Source organism: Rattus norvegicus, chromosome 14, assembly GCF_021556685.1.
Source record: "Rattus norvegicus strain SHRSP/BbbUtx chromosome 14, alternate assembly SHRSP_T2T, whole genome shotgun sequence".
Taxonomy (NCBI): domain Eukaryota; kingdom Metazoa; phylum Chordata; class Mammalia; order Rodentia; family Muridae; genus Rattus; species Rattus norvegicus.
Genome location: NC_141547.1, coordinates 32,415,633 through 32,433,905, shown reverse-complemented (window position 1 = coordinate 32,433,905; position 18,273 = coordinate 32,415,633). Strand labels below are relative to the sequence as shown.

Below are 18,273 nucleotides of genomic sequence, written 5' to 3'. Positions count from 1 at the left end.
GGTCGTTTTTCTGTTGGAGACAAGGCTATGATAAAGACTTGTATTATACGGGTGCAATTGGATCCCAAGTTGCTTCCTCCTTTGTGAGTAGCCTGTGTTATTCTGGGACCCCATAGCCTGAAATAGTACTAAGCACCTGTCAGGCTTTCATCCAATGTGATGGTGTTTTCCATTGATCCCTGAAAGATAGCATCAGAGCAAGCCCCAGATTCTTGAAGGGAGGTTTTGAAGACCTCGAGAGTGCAAGTGCGCAGGCACACACACACACACACACACACATACACCCCACTGACCCTTGGACTCAAGCCAATGAGTCTTCCAAATCTTGTGTTTTCGTTCCCAGCAGTATAGGCAGCAGACACAGTTAGTTAAACAGTTTGTTCATGAAGCAGATGAATGAAAAACTTATGTCCGTGGAGGGCATTACTTTTTTTTTCCACTCCAAGATCCAACCTACAATTGACAAAGCTTAAAATTCCCTCCAAGGCCTTTCCAGAGGTCAGCCCTGAATTTACACAGTGACCCCCATCTGGAGTAAGCTAATGAATCTGGAGCTACTGGGGGCCCAGCATGGTACTAAGATTCTTCAGAACTTGACTCCTGGGGGACCGTCTGTGAACTCAGCCAAGAATTCAACCAAAATTTCTCTTTATACCTTCTCACAGCAGTATCCCGCAGTCAATCAAAGTTTACAGAAACTTGGGCTGGTGAGAACCTGACCACCGGAGTTGGATTGCCCCATGTGCCACATGGTGGAAGGAGAGAACCAATTTCCCCAAGCTGTCTTAGGCTTTCACCCATACCTCTTGGCATATTCCTACTCCACTTTATAAATAGGTGTAACGTATTTCTTTAAGACTTGTACAGTAGCACGTGTTCTTGCATACTCCTGCAGAACTTCAAGTTGAAGTTGCATCTAGGAATTAGATTACAGGCAGTAAGAGTCTAAAGCGCAGCCTGCTTGCCCAAGGTGAGCAGGAGCACAAACAGCAAAGAAGCGCCTAGCCCGGGGCGGGGCCGCGCGTCCCGCCCAGGAGCCGCGTCACGGCCAAGCGCGCCGCCGAGGCCGGAGGGAAGGAGGTAGAGAGGGAGGGAGGGCGGCGCGGCGGCGCGCGTGCGTAGCCCGCTCCCCGGCCATGGCTGGTTGGGCGGGGGCCGAGCTCTCGGTCCTGAACCCGCTGCGTGCGCTGTGGCTGTTGCTGGCCGCCGCCTTCCTGCTCGCACTGCTGCTGCAGCTGGCGCCCGCCAGGCTGCTACCGAGCTGCGCGCTCTTCCAGGACCTCATCCGCTACGGGAAGACCAAGCAGTCCGGCTCGCGGCGCCCCGCCGTCTGCAGGGCCTTCGACGTCCCCAAGAGGTAACCTCGGTGGCGGGCGCGCCCGGCAGGGGGCAATAGAAGTGGCGCGGGCACATGAGCCAGGGGCTGCCCCGAGCTGTCCCCGGAAGTGACAGAGCATCTCAATGTTGGCCGGGGCCCCAGGGAGCCGCCCTAGCTTCTTTATCCCCAGTTTTCCGCTTCCTTTCCTCAGAACTTGAGGTCGAGGAAGTTCCTGGACATGGAGGCAAGTTCTTCCTCGATTTCCCCATTCACAGCCCAACCTGTCCCAGTTCAAGAAAGAGGTCCAGAGGGTGCTCCCCCGGAGTTGTGCTGACATCCTGCATCTCCACAAGTGCGCTGTTAAACTGGCCCGGGATGCCCCATCCCATCCCCATCCCAGAAGGTTCAGTCACCAAGTTGTGAAATACTAAATTCTTCCGGGGCTCATATGCTCATATAGACTCCACTGAGAATATGTGAGACCTGCTACATTGCTTGCTCGCGCTCGCTCTCTCTCTCTCTCTCTCTCTCTCTCTCTCTCTCTCTCTCTCTCTCTCTCTCTCTAGCTCCACGTTGAATTCAGTGTGTAGATGGAGAAGCCATCTTAACTACTCTATTAGTTATTATTTTAGATAGTAAAGCTGTGTCGTTTTCCGTGAAATGCATCGTGCATTTGCGTTTAGAACTGAAATTGAAGGAATGTGATGGGTTCTGATGGAGTCATCTAAGTTGTTTTCGAAATCTGTAGACTTTGCCCACCTCTGCAGATGGCGGTGGGACTATCAACTGGCCCCAGCTCTCTCTTGGCTATTGGAGGAGGTCTATCTAGGGGTTCAGTGTGAGAGCTGAGACCCATGTCATTGTGAAGAATGAATGGTAAAGAGATAAGGCCCGGAAGAACTCTTCCTTAGAGGCTCAGTTTTAAGGAGAGGAGCGGATCCTGCCATCCTCTTGTCCTTGGATTTGATTGGCCTGTATCCCTTATACTATATAGCAATTTGGATTTTGAGAAAGGTCCTGTGGCAAGTGTTGTCTGACTTACTGCTTCAACAAACCAGAAGACAAGTAGCTGTGTATGAGAAGAAGGAAGTGAAAAAAAGAAAAAGAAAAAGGCCGTAGTATCCAGGGACTTCAAAGCACTCTTAAAAATCACTTCTCCCCATTCTGTCTCCTCAGCTGTTGTACTCGTCTGTCTTTATGCAACAGCCAAGAAAGAGGTGTGCCTTCCCTGTACTCATCCCTGTAACACTTGACTTCCTGTAATTCTTACAGCATTGGGAAAGAGTGATTCTTTCCTTCTTCCAGAGCTTAGAGCAGAACTCCTGTGGTGTTCAGGTGCTCTGAGGTGATGGGGCTGTTGTTGTTTTCCTACATTGACTTTTTTCTTTTCTTCAGTACCAGAGAAGGTCCAACAAATCCAGGTCAATAAGGGAAGGCATTTTTAATTTCGACAAAGATTTAAAAAACAAAAACGGGAAAACTTGCATCAAAACAGTGTCCTTTGTAATGACCGCCTCCCCCTATATAAAAGGGGGGTGACTGGGGTTGGGTAAAGTAACGTCCTATTGCCAGATTCTCACTTCCCTGTTTCCAGAGTATCTCCCTTGACATTGTGTTTAGCACATTCATCATGGGGAAATAATAATTAGTGAGTTAGAGACGACTACCACAGTGGAGGCTAATGACTTGAAAGCCTTTCTTGGGTTGGGGATTTAGCTCAGTGGTAGAGCGCTTGCCTAGGAAGCGCAAGGCCCTGGGTTCGGTCCCCAGCTCCGGAAAAAAAAAAAAAAGAACCGAAAGCCTTTCTTCCTTTGGTCCCCGTGACAGACCAGTGAGGGACCTGTCACCATCTTCATTCTCATCCCCGTGTGCACATATTCAGACTGGTTGTACCAGTGAGGGTGGAGGCTAGACCTTCGTAAGATGCGGGACTGTTGACACCTTGGCAAGCTCTTGCACCACGCAGACCTGAATCATGTCTGAAAAATCAAATGGCAGGGGATTTACCCCAGAGGGAGGCACTTTGTAATATCTTGGTTAATCCAGATTTTATAGTATTTGATAACCTTAGCTAATGTGCTTAGGAATTAAATATTTTTGAGTAGTTTCTCCTTGTGCGAAGTGTAATGACTCGTCAGGAGTGAAAATGAATATTAAGCTTGGTGATGTCCACACTTACAAACAGGCAGCGCTGAGCCCCATGTCTGCACACATGGTAGTATTTAGGTCATTGTGTTTGTAATTATTTTCTCCCAAGGAAGCAAGAGTAAAACCTAAGTCAGTTCCTGGAATGTTGTTTTCTGTTCTCCAACCTGGGACCCAATGTTTGTTGAGTTTTGGGGTTGTTTATGTTTGTTTGTGTGTTGTTTTTGTTTTTGTTGGAACAGGGTATGGCCATGGCTATCCTGGAACTCACAGAGGTTCACCTGCCTCTACCTCCCTCGTGCTGGGATCAAAGGTGTGCACCACACACAACACTGGACATCTGCAACACCTGCTTTCTTGTTTTGATTCAATCCCCAGGAAAAGTGTATAAGTAAATACCCAGGACCAAGCATCTCATTGTTTTTGGCATCAACAGCAGATAGAAACGCTTGTTTCTAACATTTCAAAATAGCTCCATGGTCTATGGAAAATATTATCACTGAACCGGCCTCTGCGGGTCAGAGGCTGCCGGGTCTTACCAGGAACATCAGAAGCATCAGGGGATCTGTGGATTGGATACATGGGTTACATATTTAGAGTCATCAACCTCTTGCATTTAAGGAGTTAGCATTTCCTTATTTATGAGTGTCATTGACAGGACACAGGACAACAGCCTTGGTAGAATATACTATATTCAATACCGTTGAAGACTCCTTGAAACGGTGTTGTTTCTATAACCACAGAACAACCAGTGATCATTCACCATGAGATCTCATCATTCACTACTCAAGATATGCATGGGTTCCTTATGGCATAAGCTTGACTTTAATAAGTGGATTACCTAGATGTCCATAAACTTGATCTTCTTAGTATCTTCCACATGTCTTGCGCTCGTGGTAACATTTCGAGAAAGGGCTAGGGCCTTTGTCAACAGTCCTTCTTCCTCCCTGCATTCAGCCGCAGCCCATAATAATTACCCAAGTGGTTGCTGGTCAAAGGAGTACCCACACCAAACCATGTACAGCCATAAAGATTGCTGTGTCCCTACTCCCAGGACTTGGAAAACGGCACTTCCAGGAAGCAGGTTACAGAAGGAGAAAAAAAGGAGTGTGTCTTAGCCCAGAAGGGAGTGGGGATTTGAGGATCTGCATTTTTGAGTCTTTAAAGACAAGCAAGAGACAGGACCTCCCATAAAGACTCAAAAGTGTTTCCTGTATGAAGACATTCGGTCAGCAGAACAAAATGTGAGGCTAAAAAACAATGATGTGTATCGACACAAACCACTGCAGAAGTAGCTGAGCCATTTGTGAGGCATAGCTCGGAAATTCATTCGAAACAACTGATCCGCCTGCCTGTAGGTCCCCCATAAATTGGCTGTGTGTGATGGCAGGGCTAGGAAAAGAATTTAAGGCAAGCCTCGTCTGCAGGCAGAGAAGCAACCATGTGACCTAAACACCAGTCTTTCTAGCTGCATCCGGAGCCAACTGCCACCACCGCTGTGCCCTTGGATAAGAAACCCGTGGTTTCCCAGGTGCAAAGAAAGCAAACCATAGAATAGTTGTGAAGATGCAATTTCATGATCCTGCCTCTCCCGCTAGCTCCCAGGCCCCAGCCTTTATGTCACAAGTAAACAGTCTCTATGCCACCCGCTGACGGACATTTAAGTGTGTCTCGTTGCCTTTTTGTTTAGGAATATTTCGCCTGCATATATGTCTGGGCACCATGTGCATGCCAGGGGCCCCTGGAGGCTGGACTAGGGAGACTTATCCTTTGGAACGGGATGGGTTTGATGGTTGTGAGCCACCATGTGGTGCTAGGAATTGAACCTTGGTCTTTTTTTTTTTTTTTTTTCCCAGATCACAGGTTTATTGGCTTTCCCTGTGCACATTTTTGGCATCTGGCCAGGACAGTTTGAGGGAGGCAACTGGCGTAGTGGTGGAGGCTGTGGCAGGGGTGGGGGAGTGGAGATAAAGAAGTTCAAGGACAGCTAGGACCACAAATAGAAACCAAAACGAAAGAAAGAAAGAAAGAAAGAAACAAAGAAAGAAAGAAAGAAAGAAAGAAAGAAAGAAAGAAAGAAAGAAAGAAGGAAAGAGAACCTTGGTCTTTTAGAAGAGCAGCCAGTGCTCTTAACTCCTGCTCAGCCATCTCCCCGGCCCCTCTCAAAATATCCACATGGATATTTTGAAATTTCGGAAAGGATCGAATGATGATTTTCTTTTTTAAAAAAATGCTTTATTTTGGTAAGCCTAGATGGATTCCCCAGTACAAAAGGCAGCATCCTTACAGGGTTCAGTACAAAAGGCAGCATCCTTACAGGGTTCGGTGTCCTCTGCCCTCTCTTCCAGGTTATGTTTACAGAGCCACAAGGGAGCCATAGATGGAGTACACCCAGCACAAACCCTCTCCGGGCCTTGGTAGCCTTTCCCTCTGCTTGGAAGCGAGCTTCCTCGCTTAAAGTCCATCCATTTTCCTGCAAGATTTTAATTTCATGTGGAGTGTTTAGACTTAGGATGTATGCTTTATTAAGTAAGGGAAGTCTTAGTTAGGGTTTTATTGCTGTAAGGAGACGTCGTGTGCACTAAACTCTTATAAAGTACAATATTTAACTGGGGCTGGCTTACAGTTTCAAAGGCTTAGTCCATTATCGTCATAGCAGGAAACATAGCAGCAGGCAGACAGACATGGTGCTGGAGCAAAAGTTCTACATATTGATCCCCAAGCAGCAAGGAGAGACTGTGTCACAGTGGGTGTAGCTTGAGCACAGGAGACCTGACACACTTCCTCCAGCAAGGCCACACCCACTCCCACGAGGCCACAACTCCTAGTAGTGCCACCTCCTATGGGCCAAGCATTCAAACACATGAGTCTATGGGGGCCACATCTATTCAAACCATCACAGTGGGTGTGTCCACTTGCAGGCAGTCCACATCCACATTGCAGCACTGGCACAGTCAGGATTGCTGGAGTGTGCCACCACCAAGTACCCCGGGGGTCCTCATTGCATCTTAAGTGATTTTGTCTTATCATATTGACTTCATCTTTTACATTCAGTTGGCATCGCTGGTTTCCTTTAATCGGTTTTGTGCCTTTATGTTGATTTGCTTTGTAAATAATTCATTGAGAAATAGGTGGTCCATGGTCTTAGTAGTCGGAGAAATAGACTCATAAGGAGTCACCACTTGGCGTTATTGTTGCAGTCTTCTTCATATTATAAAAAAATTAATTTGGAAGGTTTGAGGAGAAAGAAAATGGATCAGGTAGTAAAGCGCCTGCCCCAGAAGCATGAGGAGCTGAGTTCGATCCCGAGCGCACACATAGAAGCCAGACGTGGCACATGCACTTGCAATCCCAGTGAGGGGGACGGGAATTACTGACTGCTAGCTTAGCTGAAGTTACGAGCTCTCTGACATGGGCGTTGGAAATCGAACTTGGGTCTTCTGCGACAGCGCGTGTACATGCACACGCATAGAAATGATAATAAATTTTTAGATGAGGCGTATGAGACTGCAGAGAGGGTTTAGCAGTTAAGAGTGCTCGCTGCTGTTTCAGAGAACCAGGTTCAACTACTGCGATCCAGTTTGGGATCTAACTTTCACAGATCTCACTGGTGTTAGGAGGATCTAGTTCCTATGTGAGAATCCGGGGACCATTCTTGTAACCCAGAGATGAGAGGTTGCTAACTGATCCCTTTTCTACTCCAATGTATTGGGTCTCATGATTCGGAAGCACATTTTGAAATGCGCCCCCACCCCTACCCCCACTTAGGATTCAGGTTCTGTTTAAAACTGGGATGAGGGTGGAGGGGGCGGGGCCTGGGGCTTGTAGAGCTTACTGGCCATTGCCTAACTCTTCGTCCTGTTGCAGGTACTTTTCTCACTTCTACGTCGTCTCAGTGTTATGGAATGGCTCCCTGCTCTGGTTCCTGTCTCAGTCTCTGTTCCTGGGAGCGCCGTTTCCAAGCTGGCTTTGGGCTTTGCTCAGAACTCTTGGGGTCACGCAGTTCCAAGGTAATTTGGCTCCCTCTCCTGTTCCTGGTTCCTGCCCATACTCTCACCCATGGGGTCCCTCTGCAGGTCTGGTAAGCGGAGGGTAGACAGAATTTGCATGGTAGTCGGTCCCCAGTCCTCAGTGAGCTGTGGCCAAGCCCAGGGTCAGGCTCTGGTCTGCTGTCTCGGAAGCCTGTGCTGAATGCAGGACTGGCTGTTCCCCTTCTGATGTTATCAGTGTGTGATAATCTTATGGAGACGGCCTCACACAGACTGGAGAAGCTTTGGGAACACCTCAAGTTTGCAAGGACACATTTATCATTTATACAGCTGCAGCCAGAATCATGCCTTACGGCTCCCAGAACTTTGACTTTGAAAATTACTTTTCGGTAAACTTTTAGAGAGGTTTGGGGACTGGTGAGGTAGATCAGTAGGTAAAGGCATTCCCACTGGGCATGGTGATCCAAGGTGCATCTGCAGGACCCACATTGTGGAAGGAGGAAATAACGACTCCTACGAGTTGGTGCGTGCGTACACGCACACACACATACACAAATACCACATGCTCTCAAGAGAGTAAATAAATCAATTAAAATTAAGGGTAAATGTTATATCATGAGTCTTTGGCTAAACAATGAAACTGACTAGCAGTGATAGTCTCTATAGAAGGGTCTGGGGTCCTAATGCATGCATGCCCTTGGTATTTACCGTGTTTATGCATGTGTCCCTTTGCTGCTTACCATGTTTATGCATGTATCCCTTTGCTGCTTACCATGTTTATGCATGTGTCCCTTTGTTGCTTACTGTGTTTATATGCATGTGTCCCTTTGTTGCTTACCATGTCTATGTATTTAGAAGATTAGATTTGAGGAGTTTTTATTATTTGTTTTAACATGTTCATAAAGAATTGAAAACTGGGTTTTAATTTACTTAAAATACAAAGAGCAAAGCGAATCTATATTGATAGAGGTTAGAATGGAGTCCTTAACCTCAGGACAGGGTCATACTAGAGAGAAAAACTATGGGGTGCTGGTCAGATTCTTAAGCTGGATGCCAGTCATTCCTGGTAATAAAATCTCAACAGGCTGTGTCCTTGCTGTGTGTGTGTGTGTGTGTGTGTGTGTGTGTGTGTGTGTGTGTGTGTCTGTGTCTGTGTGTGTCTGTGTGTGTCTGTGTGTGTCTGTGTCCTTGCTGTGTGTGTGTATCTGTGTGTGTCTGTGTCCTTGCTGTGTGTGTGTGTATGTGTGTGTGTCTGTGTGTGTGTGTCTGTGAGTGTGTGTCTGTGTCCTTGCTGTGTGTGTCTGTGAGTGTGTGTTTGTGTGGGTGTCTGTGAGTGTGTGTTTGTGTGTGTGTGTCTGTGTGAGTGTGTGTGTGTCTGGGAGTGTGTATGTGTCTCTGTGTGTGTCTGTGAGTGTGTGTGCGTGTGTCTGTAAGTATGTGTCTGTGTCCTTGCTGTGTTTGTCTGTGTGTGTGTGTCTGTGAGTGTGTGTGTGAGTATGTATGTGTCTGTGAGTGTGTATGTGTCTGTGAGTGTGTCTGTGTGTGTTTGTCTGTGTGTGTCTGTGAATGTGTGTGTGTCTGTGTCCTTGCTGTGTGTATGTGTGTGTGCGCGCGCGTGTGTGTGTATGTGTGTGTCTGTGTGTCTGTCTGTGTCCTTTCTGTGTGTGCGTGCGTGTGTGTGTGTGTGCGCGCGCGCGTGCATGTCTGCGTTACTCTTTTTAAAAAGAGGGACCAGAGCTTATACTATTTTAAAAGTGAGCTTTTGTTCCTGTGTCCTTGGAACCCTTAATAACAGACCTGCAGGAAGGTGGGTCATGGAGTCACTCTTCTCTCCAAGCATGTCATTTCTCCTTTGTTTTTCCTTTGGCAGCCCTGGGGATGGAGTCCAAGGCTTCTCGGATACAAGGCAAGTGCCTCCCTATTCAACTCCAACTTCTGTCCTTTATTAATTAAGTCTGGAAAAGAATATTCACCTGTTTAATGCCTGCCTCTGTCTGTGCCTTGATGGGTGGGTGTGGACCGGGGGTCCTACCAGATAGGACTTATCCAACATCAACATGGGTCTCTCCCTGACCATCTGCATTCAGGAGTCAGTACAGGAACTAGAGACTCACGGACCCTGAGTCCTAAGTGCCTCCACCCTTCATGGTGATGCCCTTGTGCTCTGGAAGGCTTTTAAATGAGGGAGTTAGAGATGAGTGCCATCTCCCTTCCCAGCACCCTGCCACTAATTTACTATGTAACCCAGTCGGCCTGTGTCCTTACACTTTGAAAGAGGAAGGTGTTAGTCCAAATGGTCTTTATAACCCTTTGACTCTGGTCTTAGGTTGCGCAGTGGGTAAACTCAACCCTTGACTTAATCCTGAGGAGACACTGACGCTGACCGTGTCCCATTCTCTCCTGCTTTGCAGCAGGCGAGCTGGCTCTGTCTACCTTCTTAGTGTTGGTGTTCCTCTGGGTCCATAGTCTTCGGAGACTCTTCGAGTGCTTCTACGTCAGCGTCTTCTCTAACACGGCCATTCACGTCGTGCAGTACTGTTTCGGGCTGGTCTACTATGTCCTTGTTGGCCTGACCGTACTGAGCCAAGTGCCCATGAATGACAAGAACGGTAAGTGGCCCTTGCAATAGCTTCCAAAGTCATCGTGTCAATGGGTAGATACTTTAACTGTGACCAATAAAACCTAGGGATGCTCACATCAGCCTTCAGGGGCAATAGGAAAGTACAGATCATTCCTGGGGCTGTTTAAGGATAAGGAAGTTAAGTTGTGTGGAGTTGATCTAGAGGGAAGGAGGGAGGGAGTAGGGCTGAGCTCTGAACAGCAGGTGGCAGACTCCAAAGAAAGGGCCACCAAAGGAAGTGGCCCCCGCAGAGCCCCGTTGTCTAGGGGTATAGAGAAGGGGAGGGGGAGAAGTCACTATTAGGTATTAAATCATAGAAAATGAGACAAAGGGACTTGAGGTAATTAGCTCTGATGTGGAGAAGGAATGCAAATTGTTCTTGACATCAATTCTTGGGATGGCTGCCCTCACAACAAAGCCCTTCTTCACATGGGGCAGCCCGAGGGAAGAGGAAAACTTGCCTTAAGGTTTCCCAGTGCTCTCCAGCCAGGAGGAGGGAAGCCAACGTCTGTGTATGAGAAGGAAGTGAAGTCAGTTGGTGTTTTACATGGAAGCCAGGGAGCTGCATTCTGTGTGTGAATGTCAGCTTCATAAACATGTGTGCAGATAATACAGACCTCTTATCCTCTTGGGTGATTGGGGTGAATGTTTGGAGGTTAACTTGATCTTGGAGCGCGGGCTTTCAGCCCGGATCTTCTGGGACCCTCTTCCCATGCCATATGTCATAAGTTGAGACAGAGATCTAGTAGTTGGAAACAACTACCAGTGACTGAGCCTTTTCTTGTTTGATTTCAGTCTCACAGTGCTCCTTAAAGTCTGCTCTGTGGCTATAATACACTTCCTGAGGCTGGAAGGATTATTTGAAAGAAGGTAGGCATATGGCCCAGATAGCTCCTCGATTTTCGAATTATTTACTGGTTCCAGCTATTCACTCAGCTTCTCTTCTAATTCCTTCAGATTCTATTGTACTGGTTACTTTTCTGGTTGCTGTGATAAAGCACTGTGACCAAGACAACTTCCAGAAGGAAGGAGGATCTTTTTTTTTTTTTTTTTTTTGGTTCTTTTTTTCGGAGCTGGGGACCGAACCCAGGGCCTTGCGCTTCCTAGGTAAGCGCTCTACCACTGAGCTAAATCCCCAGCCCAGGAAGGAGGATCTTATTCTGGTTCACAGTCACAGAGAGCTGAGAATCACAGGCAGGTGGGCGTGGCAGCGATCCGCCAGGAGCAGGGAGCTGAGAGGTCACATCTCAACCACATTTATGAAGCGGAAAGAGAGGACAGGAAGTCTCGAGAGGCTGTACAGTCCCAGGCTCACCTCGAGTGCTGTGCTCCCTCCAAGGCTGCACAAACAGGGTTACCAACTTGAGAGCAAGCGTTCAAATCCTTGAACCTGCAGAGGACACTTCTCACTTAAAAATCCATATTGGGGGTTGGGGATTTAGCTCAGTGGTAGAGCGCTTGCCTAGGAAGCGCAAGGCCCTGGGTTCGGTCCCCAGCTCCGAAAAAAAAGAACCAAAAAAAAAAATCCATATTGATCATTAATCAAGTCAGTCTTCGCACGCAGATCTCCCCCATGGCGTTCGGATGCACAGCCGTCATCTGTGGCTGTGGCTGTTTGGCCAGAGAACTTTCCAGACTCCTTGATTGCTCATTTGCTTTCTTTCTATCAGTGCCTTACATCACTTTTCTGAACTTTGTTCTGTGCCTGGAGCCCAGCTTCTGCCTTCCACCTCATTAAAAGACACCCACAAAAAATATCTCCCTAAGCACTCTTTTGCGAAACAGCCTTCACTTTAGCTGCTTACCCCTCATGGGGTCACCTGGAGTTACTGGGGCAGTATGACTGTATTCCCCAGTATGCTGTTACTTCCCCTTACTGTGGAGACCAAACACTGACAAGAAGCAGCTTCCTGAAGAGGGGTTTAAGTGGGAGAGCACCTGCCCCGATTGTGTGTCAGCCAGGCACACAGGTGACTCACACTGATAATCCCAGTACGTAGGGTAGAGAGGGAATCACTTCACGTTCAAAGCCAGGTTTGTCCGTGTACTGAATTCCGGGCCAGCAAGGTCTATACAGCAAGACCCTATCTCAAAAAGACAAGTCAGGGGTCACCTCCGCCATAGGAAAAGCTGCATTTGCTGTCTGTAGGACCTGGTAGAAATCCCGTAGTTCCGAGTGTCCGCTGGGCCTGAGTCCCCTCGACTGAGTTTTTCTGAGCTCAGAACCTGTGTCAGTGATCAAGGGCACAGACAGATCTAGCAGGGTCCTTATGCAAGGGTAAGGAGTGTCTGTAACCCAGAAGAACCGGGTTTAGAACCGAAATTGCCATAGGTGAATTTGGTGGATCCTTGTCAGCCATTAACTCTGGCTCCAGCTGACTCCAGGTGACCCCTGACTCCCACTTGAGGGTCTCTGTGTAGAGTACTGTGATCCTCAGTGCTGTGACCTTAAACAGTTTTTAAGGGCTTTGCCTTAGCTTCAGGGCCCCAGGCTTTGGCCAGTGTTCAGTGGATAGCATTTGCTTCTTCAGTTAAGACAGGGAAGTCAATCCTGCTAATGACGGTAAGGACTTCATTTACTTTCCCAGAGCCAGTGCTTGCCCTGCGAGTTCTTCAGCAGCCTGCCTTCCCTTCTTGGTGCCATGTCAAAAGGAAGGCTGTGCTACAGACACTTCTGCTTTGGGAACAGCATCAGGCTAGGTTCTCTGATCCAGAAAGGGCATTGTTTTGTTGCTCTTCTCAGGGTTTAAATTTCTCTTTTCTTTATGAGAGACCACTCACCCTTTACCTCAGGAAATCTCTCTGCTAGCCAGAACTGAGCAGGGCACACGTGCTTTCCTCTCCCTCACCCCTCCTCCTCTTCCCACTCCCTCCCATGTCTGTAGTCCAAATTGGCCTTGAACTCCCATGTACTTGGCTGGCCTTGAACTCATGATCGTCTTGCCTCAGCTTCCCAAATACTAGGATGACAGGCATGTAACCACCGTGCCTGGGTTAGCTCAGCTTTCTGTATTGAGGATCTCCCTGGCCAGGCTCTGGGCGGCAGCTCAGAGAGACATTTCTTTATAGAGAATGTTTTCTGCATGGGAAACGCTGACAAGAAGGCTCAGTCATAGACTCATAAAGCACACCACACAGTAAGTCACTCAGGGGGGACCAAGTTAGCTCCAGAAGCACTTGAAGAATGTTCAAGAGGATGTCATTGCAGTCTCTGCCTGTGACCACCATAGCTGCAGAGACTGAGAAGCAGCTCTTCTGTCCAGAGGCCATTATGGAAGGATGACACGGTGACTTAATTCTTGGAACTCGGCAACCCTGTAGTACTGGCTAATGTGACAATTCCGATTCCCACAGTGTACGCTCTGGGGAAGAATCTACTGCTACAAGCTCGGTGGTTCCACATCTTGGGAATGATGATGTTCTTCTGGTCCTCTGCCCATCAGTATAAGTGCCACGTCATTCTCAGCAATCTCAGGAGAAATAAGAAAGGTGAGGTGTCTTCTGGAGCCTCTCAAATGGCCTCTCGCCCTCAGAGGCTGGCTATCTCTGTCCCATCCTTCCTTCCTCCCTCCCTTCCTTCCTTCCTTCCTTCCTTCCTTCCTTCCTTCCTTCCTTCCTTCTCTCTCTCCCTCCCTCCCCTTCCTTCCCTCCCTCCTTCCTTCCTTCCCTCCCTCAGCGAAATCGAATACTCACTTCTGAACACCTTTCTGAATCATGATCCTCTTGGTAAAATGAGGTGGCTGGTCTCCCTGCCAGATCTAGCGCTGACAGTTTGTGATTCTGTCCTGTTCCCACCTCTGGGGACAGCACCGCCCACATGCATTTGGTGGGATGTGGAAAACTCATATGAGTATGGAGTCACATGACCCCGGCTGAAGGAAAGACACTTGGCCTCTGAGTTAGCCTGGCCTGACGCATCAGGGCACATTTTGCATTAGTCGTGTTCTGTAGAAATGGAGGCACAGTGAGATCCAGCAGTTTACGTGAAGTCACACAGTGATCAACTGGGAGAGTCAGGATTTGAACTCATGCCTCCTGACTCTGGCATCTGAGCCCTTGTGTGCTTGTGGGAATTGATAGGAAAACCCGAGCCGAGGGTTTTTGTGTTTTTTGATTTGTTTTTTGGTTTTGGTTTTTCCTGCTTGGTTGGTTGGTTGGTTTTGGTTTCTTATTGCTGTTGCTTTGAGATGGGGTCACCTTAATGTAGCCCTGGCCATCCCAGAACTCACTAGAAAGACCAGGCTGACCTCAAACTCACAGAGCTCCTCCTGCCTCAGCCTCCCAAGCCCTGGAATTAAAGTCATGCGTCACTCATGCCTGGCTAACATTGACAGACAGTGGGGACGTGACAGGATTTGATACTCGGTAGAGTTTCTGTCCGAGATTCCGGAAGTGAAGTGGTAACAGGCCATTGCCCTTCCGTTTCAGGTGTGGTCATCCACTGCCAGCACAGAATCCCCTTTGGAGACTGGTTCGAGTATGTGTCTTCTGCTAACTACCTAGCAGAGCTGATGATCTACATCTCCATGGCTGTCACCTTCGGGCTCCACAACGTAACCTGGTGGCTGGTGGTGACCTATGTCTTCTTCAGCCAAGCCTTGTCTGCGTTCTTCAACCACAGGTTCTACAAAAGCACATTTGTGTCCTACCCAAAGCATAGAAAAGCTTTCCTCCCGTTCTTGTTTTGAACAGGCTTTATGGTGAAGAGCGCAGCCCAGGTGACAGGTTCCCTTCCTCGAGACGCTGAGACAGGCTGAAGTACACTTTCTGCAGGAGTGTTTGACCGACTGTCGCTGGTCTATGTCAGTGCCTAACAACAGTGTTCACCGAGCAAGGTGTTGTTCCTGGAGAAGACATTCCCGGCAGACCTGGGCTTGCAGGGTCTGCTTTCCGTAGAGCAGAGCTTTACAGAACCAACTAACCAATGTCAGGGTGATGTAAACGGGTGTCTCCAAACTGCTTCTGCCACACTAACCAGGAGTATGAACAGCTATGCAAGTACACATGCATGCCTGGCTTGCTCTCTCTTCCTCTCCCTCCCCCTTCCCCTCTCCCCCTTTACCTCTCTCCCCCACCATACAAGAAAGAAAAGGTTACCTGTGTCTGGGATAGCTTTGGAAACAGTGAACGGCACTGAGTTCTGTGGTGTCATAGGTTTTTAATGTGTTACATGCCAAATAAAAACAGGAACCTCCGAAAATAACACGAATGTACAGGGTGAGAACACTGGTTCCAGGAGAAAGGAGTTTGTTGGAGTTTGTTAACATTCTGCGACCTCTCACCAGTCTCTCCAGTTATATCCCCACTGCCTCATTTGCCCTGCAGCCAACCTAGTAACAAGTTTGAAAACCTCTTTGATGGAATTCTCTTTGGACATTTGTACTGAAAACATGGAGAAATAAAGTATTTTTTATACAAATGTATACATACACGCCCTGGACTGGGTAACATGGAAGGGAAGGGGTCTCTCTCCAGCCTTACTGTGTTCACATACTCCTGGGTCCGTTTCAACTACAGAGAAAATCCAAAGGATAGCTAGGAGTAAATCTACACCTTAGAGAGCTTATAGTAAAGCTTATAGTAAATCCAGTCGGGTCCTTGGGAAGCAGAGGCATGGGGTGAACGCCTGAAGCAAGAAAGAACAGAACATACCGTTGTCCCAGCAACAGGAAAACCTCCACATTCCTGCAGTGGAATAGTTTCTGGGCTGAGGTGCAATTTGATAGTCAAGGCTTGCCTGGAGTAGATAAGGCTCTGAATTCAGCTGCCAGCCGTAAGAGAAAAAAAACTTGAGCATACTGCTTACTAGCTGAGGTACATGGGGGTTTTTGGTTTGTTTCTTTTATCTTTTTTTCTTAAGTCAGGGTCTCATGTAGCCCAGGCTGCCTTGAAGTCATTATGTACCAGAGGGTGATCTTCCACTTTTGACCCTCCTGGTTCAATCTCCCAAGTGCTGGAATTGCAGGTGTGTGCAGCCCAGTGCTGTGGCCTGAGCCCAGCGCTTCTTGTATCCTACACACTCTGCTGTGTCTCCACCCTTCATCATACGCAGTTAATACAGATGTCATATACCCTACTGAGTAAGACATCCCAAATGCTGGGGTTAAAGCCATGTGACACCAGACTAGCCTTGGGTAAGGAATGTATGATAGACTGGATAAGGGTACCACCACAATCTAACAGGAGCAGAAGCGACTCAGACAGCTGCATGACCAAGGTGCACCCCAGGATGGGTGACAGCTCACAAAGCAGGGGACCTGGAGCTCACTGCACAGCCTGCAGGCAGCTCAGCAGGTTATACAGTGTCCTCTCCAGTAGCTCAGATGGTCTCTGCTTCTTCCAGTCAGCTTAGTTCGCCTGAGTGTCTCTCAGCGGTATTACATGTTATGTATTTCAGAGGAGGCGGAGCCTAGTGAATCTGCTCAGTTCTGGGAAGTTCCTGAAGCCATGGAATTGTGTCTTTCCTGTAAATTGAGCTTCCCTTCAGGATGGAATCTGCCAACTCCCCTCGAAACATCTGGGTGCTTTGCCTCCCCTGTAGCATCTTGTGCTTGATGAGCCTCCCTGAAAGTGGAAGGTTTAAATCTTGGAGGAAACTACCATCCAGCTCACTTGCTTATAATCCACCCCTAAGCTCCTCCGTGAATCTGTCTGTTGTCTCTTCTCTACCACCAATTAAATCATCATTTAACCAAGACTGTTCTGTCTGTTCATATAAATGAGGTTTATCATTTATCATTTAGAACTTGCTATATTTGGGACTAGACCTCAGGAACAAACCACTTCCAACATGGGAGCTGGGTGTAAGTTGTATGGCATTTGGTCTAACTCCCATACAAACGGCACACATGATTTTAAATAGATAGTCTAACCGAAACGTGTGTGCTGCTTTAGGATGAAGCCTTACACCTAATTTCAACCGAGGATTTGGACTTTGGGGTCCATCTGTGGGGCCCTGCCAGTCTTTGAGAGCTGCAGATCCTACCCTACTGCCCCTGGCTGTCCCTTGCACAGTAACCTCTCTCTCTCTCTCTCTCTCTCTCTCTCTCTCTCTCTCTCTCTCTCTCTCTCTCTCTCTCTCTTTCTCTCTCTCTTTCTCTCTCTCTTTCTTCCTCTTTTTCATTGCCCAAGCACAGCATTGTAGGTGGAGATGAAGAGGGGATAGAGAAGGGCTCAGAACAGAGCTGGGATGTAGCTCAGGTCCTAAAGCACCTGCCTAGGCTACATGAGTCCCTGAGTTCGATTCCCAACATGGGTATAAAACCAGATATAGTCATGAATGCCGTAATCCCAGAACTTGGAATGCAGAGGCAGGAGGATCAGAAGTTCAAGGTCATTCTTGGTTACATTAAAAATTCAAGGCCAACTTGGGATATGTGAGACTTCTCAGAACAACAGTGGGCATTTGTGTGTGTGTGTGTGTGTGTGTGTGTGTGTGTGTGAGAGAGAGAGAGAGAGAGACAGAGAGACAGAGAGACAGAGAGACAGAGACAGAGACAGAGAGAGACAGAGAGAGACAGAGAGAGGAAAGAGGGAGAGAGAAGAGAGAGACTATGAATAAAGTAGCAAGGATATTGGATGGGCCTGAACAGTACAGTGGGCCTGAACAGTACGGCATACCTGAGAACCATGCTACATCTAAAGGGGCCAAAATCAGCACCCTGTGTGTGTGTGTGTGTGTGTGTGTGTGTGTGTGTGTGTGTGTGTGTGTGTGTGTGTGTGTGTGTGTTTGAAAATATCCCCCAAAGGGCACGTATCATATAGATTTATAAATTCTTCACATGGGTGACTCAGAAACAGCTTAATGTGCAAACTCTTCACCTCCTATGATGTAACGGCAACACCGTCAGAACTGCATCCTCTACAGCAGTGTGCTAAAAGTAGCCTTTGCTTTGGGCTGTAACTCGTCCCACACACATCTTCTTTAGAGTGAGCATGAGTTACTGGTCTGCACAGTGTTGTGTTTTGTTACTTATTTCTAGTACAATGTGTGATTATTACTGCACTCTGCTATGGGTAGGATAGACAAGTATCCCCCAGAGGTTTGCGTGTTAGAAGTTTGGTTGTAGCTATTGGGTCTTTTAAGTGATGGCTGGAGGCATGGCTCAGCAGTTAAGAGCACTTGTGGCTCTTCTAGCAGATCCAGATTCAATTCCTAGCATCCGTATGATGGCTCGCAATTGTCTGTAACTCCAGTTCCA

The 18,273-nt window shown here is 47.8% G+C and overlaps 1 protein-coding gene across 3 annotated transcripts; it reads left to right on the top strand.

Annotated features, from left to right (window-relative positions):
• Positions 1–1,081: 1,081 nt before the first annotated feature.
• Positions 1,082–15,495, top strand: Srd5a3 (steroid 5 alpha-reductase 3). 3 transcript variants are annotated; one of them, NM_001013990.1, is given in 7 exon segments: positions 1,125–1,357; positions 7,331–7,473; positions 9,323–9,358; positions 9,864–10,061; positions 13,427–13,561; positions 14,501–14,549; positions 14,765–15,317. In NM_001013990.1, coding segments are annotated over 7 exon segments (837 nt in total). In that variant the 5' UTR covers positions 1,125–1,136; the 3' UTR covers positions 14,820–15,317.
• Positions 15,496–18,273: the final 2,778 nt, after the last annotated feature.